The sequence below is a fragment of the Eurypyga helias genome, unplaced genomic scaffold (genome assembly GCF_000690775.1).
Source record: "Eurypyga helias isolate BGI_N326 unplaced genomic scaffold, ASM69077v1 scaffold10154, whole genome shotgun sequence".
Classification (NCBI taxonomy): domain Eukaryota; kingdom Metazoa; phylum Chordata; class Aves; order Eurypygiformes; family Eurypygidae; genus Eurypyga; species Eurypyga helias.
Window position 1 is genome coordinate 550 of NW_010244355.1, and position 5,687 is coordinate 6,236.

The following is a 5,687-nucleotide window of genomic DNA, read 5'->3' on the forward strand; positions in this document are numbered from 1 at the left end:
TACCAGTGACGATCCACTGTCTTCTCTTGACAGATGCACCCCCGTGGTACACAGCATCCATTTTCCATGTGGAAACAAACGTAGAGGTTGAATGATCACCTCCGTACGTGACTTCTTTTCAGAACTCACTTTTTTTTTTTGCCTGTACTTCTGACATTTAGTCAGAGGGACTTCTCAGAGTTTCTCAGTTTTTCTTTGTGCCACGTAAACCGAGGTCATAGTCATCGCTGCTGTTATGTCCTGGGTACAAGTTGCAGTCAGCCGATCCAGCGAGGACATATTTGATGAAGATGCGGATGAGATGTATCTGCTACAGAAAGAATGGAACAGCACCATGAAAAAAAGAGTGAAGGTATTTCTATAGCAATGGTCTGTCTGCTTAACCATTTTTTTACTGATACATACCTTGATGTGCACATGGCTGATGTAAAGGGGAAACTGAGTGGCTGCCTAAAAGTTCTTGTGGTTTAGTTTCTTCCGAATGCCAGGGAAATTTAGCAGGGATTTACAGAAACTCTATCCTGGTAGTCTGTCAGCAAAGTACTGTTTTACCAAAAGACATTGGCTTCCTCTGTACAGCCCTGTGCACTTGTGAAAGGCAGTGCTAATTAGTGATGCGAGCTGTTTGCTTCATACGTGTAGGTATACCACTAGTAAAGGTAAGGCAACACAGCCGAACAGCGCCCATGAAGAAATACGAGGCGTCTGGGGTTTTAAGCAAAGTCCTTCCTCAGTCAGGTTTAAGCTGTTTGACTCCACGTGGAACCACAGTTGCGCGTCGCGGTCTGGGTAGTTCCGTGGCTTATTTATTCTCCTAGTGAAAAATATGTTTTATGAAAACAGGTTTCTGCAGGCCGTCCTTCCTTGGAATTCTACAGGGAACAAAACAAGTATGCAAACTCAAGTTACTTCAGCAGATAGATTATCATTCAGAATGGGGCCAGTAGGGCTTGCCTGCGCATGGCTGAGCAGCGTTTGGCTGAAGACCGTGAATGGAAGCTGTTGTGTGGGCTGCTGATGAGGAAGGGTATTACAACAGGGCTGTTGTGTTACTCTCCAAGGAAAAGTTTCCTGCATCTGAGTCCCTTGAAAAGGCTGTTTTTCTTAAGGGGCTGTTCAGCGTTCTTGCACAAACCCCTCTGATATTTTATGAGTAGATGCTGCAAATTCATAAAATGTTACTGAGGCTAGAGCTGTATGTTGGGCAAAATACAGAAATACTCTTGTCCATGGCTATTTCTCTGGCAAGGCCACCAGTTTTCCTCTGTCATCAACAAATACAAGTTTTCAGCCTTAAAACTTGTGATTTTGGTGTGAAAAAAAGTTAAGAATTATTCTACGTTATGTGGTAATGGGATTAGAATATAAAGGAAATTAATTTGCATTACAGTCATTAGCTGTTTCTTACAAAAATCAATCACAATGTTACATGTGTATGGGACTCACTCCCATCACCATCTTTTTTCCCGTGTAACTCTTGAGTGAGATCCAGCAAATGGACTAACAAGGCTCAATAATTAGTTTTGATGTGGATTACAGATAGGAGAGCCCTTCTGCTAAGGGGCAGGTTTTGCAGCCTATCTGTTTGTAAATGTCTGGAAAACTGTATGAGGTCATTCTCCAAGGAATTTTTCATAAGGGAGGTGGTCATCACACAAGCAAGCATGCTCTCCTGCAGATTTGTCTTATTTTTTGGTGTTTCTAAAAAATGCTTTTCTCGTTTCCTGACCTTGCTGGGGATCCTTTTGGAAAAGAATGGGATCTCCCAAACCGGTAAATCATAATACCCTGCAAAAAGCATGTTTTGGTTTGGCAGTGGGGGTGTAGTTGGGAGGGGTGTTCAAACCTCCAAGCTGTAATTTAGGAGCCTGAATACTTGTTTAAACTGCTAGATTATGAAATTGCCATAGGTCAAATGTTTCACATTGTCAAAAATCTCTAAATCCTGTTTTAGCTTTAGGGACGGACTTGAGGCTGGGAAAGAGCTTGCGCTCCAGGAAGGCTTCAATCAAGGTTATAGACAGGGTGCTGAGCTGATGGTTACCTGTGGCCAGCTCAGAGGAACCCTGCAGTAAGTTACAAACTTTCTAAGGTTGTGTGTGTGTGGAGTGAGCATGCATGCAGGTTTGGGGGTTGTTTCATTAAGAAATAAAAAGTTCATTGTGAATCTGTCCAAAATGGGCAGCCTGGGAATTTTTAGGGCTGGAATACAAGGAATTGTAAACCTGGGTGTAGAGTGACCGTTCTTAAAAATCCTCCTTCAGTTGCTCTTTGAAAATTACCTGAATCGACATCTTTAAGTTTAATATTTAGTTCTACTGCTTGAACTTCCCAGCAAATGGGAGCGAAACATAAATACATGTATGTGGTGTAGATATCTCGTCCTTTGCTATATCTCCCTTCAGCAACTGTAAAGTCTGTGTGGGTACCTGTAATCACTTTTCTCGTGTTCTTCGCTTTTCAGTGCTCTTTTATCCTGGTGTCACCTTAATGGCCGTGATTCTGCCCTAAGCAAGATAAATAATCTTCTCGATGTGATTGGAAAGCATGAAGAACATGTGCTTCAGTATCTGCATTCTACTGAACAGCCGCCACATCTCGGACACGTTTTAGATTCTATTCAGGACATGGACCTTAATCACACAGCTCCAGATGGGACAGAGTACAGTGAAGTTAAAGCTGGAAAACACGGAGATGTTGGCAGCTCTGGTGGAAAGATTTGTAGAAGTAATGGTGAGGTTGGTTTCTTACAGTCCGAGTGCAGCAAGGCAAAACTCTGCACAGATCCTGAAAGGTCAACCCTTGCTTGGGTTAAAAAGCAGACTGTTTGGTTAGTAGAGCAACTGGGCTTATCACTGGATATTGTCCATCATGTCCAGCAACTGGGACATTAGTTTGTGTGTCTCTTGGAGTTCAAAATGATCTCAACTGGATTTGATTCTCAGTCCATGTACAGGCTGATGCATTAGTTGTTTTTAGGGAAATCTGATTTTGGTACTTCCCAGGAGAGGTAATTTCTGTAAATCTTTACCATGCTTTGACTCCTGGCAAAAAAACCCTTGCTTTCAATGTTAACTTTCACAGAAAGGGGAAATTGCTTTTAAAGCTCTACAAAGACTTACTAAACATGGTTCTGTTCTGTGTAAGAATCTGTCATTTCACCCTCACTTTCTCTTTTGGCAGCAGTTAGGAAATGGAATGGGTCCCTTAAATAGGCCCTCTGAACAGGTTCCCTCTAATATTTAAAAAATAAATGCCTAGTGCTGTGGACAAGCTGTTCTTCCAGCATCAGCTGCTGTGGATGATAGGGTAGCTCTGTGCAAAATAGAACTGGATTTGCTGCTGGGTTCTAGGGTGTTCTGACTCTAGTCACTGTATAAAATACAGGAATTTTTCAATTTCTGTCACATTCTTCCTCTTATCTTTTATAACAGTGCACTTTCACGGTTAAAAACTATTTTTTCCTCCTCATACAGTTCTATTTGTTTCACTTTTGCTGAAAACACCCATTCTCTTCAAGTGCAGAATTACTGACAATTCCATTGCTTTATATTAGACCATCTACTCCTGCCTTGTTAGGCCATACTGAATGCCTGTCCAGTCTAACCAGCTTCCCTGTGTTCCTTTCATATTTATTTACCAGTCCCTCTAGCCTAAACTCTTTTCCTCATTTCCATAGTGTTTTTTTCCCCAGATTCTTCAAGGAATCCAGGTTTATTCACTTTCCCTTAGAAACATGTCAGCCACACACATGTATTTCCAACAACTTTGTGTTTCTGTGCCAACATCTGTATCTGACTCCTTTTCCTGTTGCTCGCCTTAACTGTAGCTGCAAATTGCTCTGGGCAGGAAGTCTTTGTGGATGCCTCTCTCCATTTTACACTAATTGAACTGATTTACAGTACATTTGGAGATCGCTTGTTTTGAGTTGCTTGTAACTTTCCTTCATGTCTGAGACAAAGCAGGTCTAGATAGAGACAAACTGACATTTTGAACAACCAACTATACTTTGAAAAGGGTTTAATCATAAAATAGTTCTATACTTTCAGGTCAGAAAAAAAGCTAAGGTAAAAATTACTTGATTTTCAGGGACTGAGTTTACAACTTTCTTACTAAAGGCTGTTACCCTGCCACAGAGTTGGCAGTAGACAGTTTGGTTGCCATTCAGTACCACCTCTGCATTAAAGGAAAACAACTGCAATTGAGAGTCTCTCATTGAACTTGCTTCTGAAACAGCAGACAAATAGGGCTGCCTGCGTTAATTACATACGCACAAAATAATTGTCCAAACGACTTTATTTTTCCTCAGTTTATTTAGTGTAATGCTAACATGGATAAACATCACTTCTCCACAAGTGTAACGTTATAGCCTGTATCACGTGCTAGACAGAAATTTCTTCCATACTGTGGTAGGACGTGATGCAGACAAAAATAAAGGTTACTAGGGCAGGGTTAGACTTTCCAAGAAATTCAAGAGTACTACTTTTGTGTATTTAATACTGTGCAAAGAAGAAAACTCCGTTCACAAATTACTACACAGACAGTGAGCTTGCCAAGTTCTCTCAAACCACTTCTGCAAAAGCAACCTGCGCCAGGGAAAATACTTCTTTCTTGTTTGATTATCAAGCAGTAGGTTGTGTGTTTTACTTATCTGTCATAACATCTTCTGTACTAGCTGTGGAATTACATTCCTCCACTCTGCAGAGAGCTTCTGCGCTTACTGTGAGGTTACCTTTTTCCATGTTATCACCCAGGTTTTCCGGTTTGGCTGTGGAGAGAATTTCTTGTGGGCTGTCTGTACTACTTGGCTTATCTGTCACTACCAAATCTTGCTGGCCAGGCACAGGAAGACTTTCTTCAACACTGCTAGAATCTGTACTTTGCTCATGTGTTGGTTCACATCTTTGTTCCGTGTCTACTTCGGTCTCTTGTGTTTCGCTATCAGCTTTCACCTTGGCAGCATTCCTGAAAATAGCTCTCATGACAACTGGGACTGACATGCAACTGGAGGAGGAAAGGAGACATTAGTCACTACTGCAGACTTCATCCATTCTTCAGCCCACTGCTTTTTTTAAACTCTGGCTGACATTGGAATGCTAGGTGTGGTGGAAACCAGCACTATCTCCTTGCATCTTCTTGCCTTGTACAACCAAATCGGTGTTACATTGTAACTACAGTGTAACTATCGCGTGCCATGCTGGAATTATGTTGACACAATAAAATCGAGTGTTGGATCTTAGCCATGCAAGGAAGCTTTGACAGGAAGAGCAGGAGGGTTTGGTTAAAAAATAATTTGTAAGAGTGCTTTTAGTGAAAACCCAAACTAATAATATTGAAATATATTCATTCTCGCTGAGTTTTACAATTTAACATCCATGGTTTTTTTACCAGAAGGACACAGAGCGTATCTTCTCTAAAACACTACCTACAGTAGAGGAATGTTTTCCCACTCTAACCATAGTTACCAGATACTATTCCCAGAACTGGGTATCCTGTGACTTAAGACAGGGCAGACTAATTAAACAGGTTCAGAATCCAGCCTGCATCGGTCTCACTGTCATCAAACGGATATTAATTGTATACGAGCTTATGCCAAACGAATTAGTGCTCTCAGGCCTTTCTCTAGCATATGTTCATCTATCACAGCGACTTGCCTCCCGGAATTTGTTTCAGGAAAGAAGGCAGAG

General features: G+C 41.4%; 1 protein-coding gene across 1 annotated transcript; it reads left to right on the top strand.

The window, feature by feature from the left end:
• Positions 1–235: 235 nt before the first annotated feature.
• YAE1D1 (Yae1 domain containing 1) lies at positions 236–2,894 on the top strand. The gene is made up of 4 exons (XM_010149715.1): positions 236–352; positions 1,023–1,027; positions 1,955–2,071; positions 2,465–2,894. The coding sequence occupies exons 1-4, from the start codon at positions 236–238 to the stop codon at positions 2,892–2,894; spliced, it is 669 nt and encodes a 222-aa protein (XP_010148017.1).
• Positions 2,895–5,687: the final 2,793 nt, after the last annotated feature.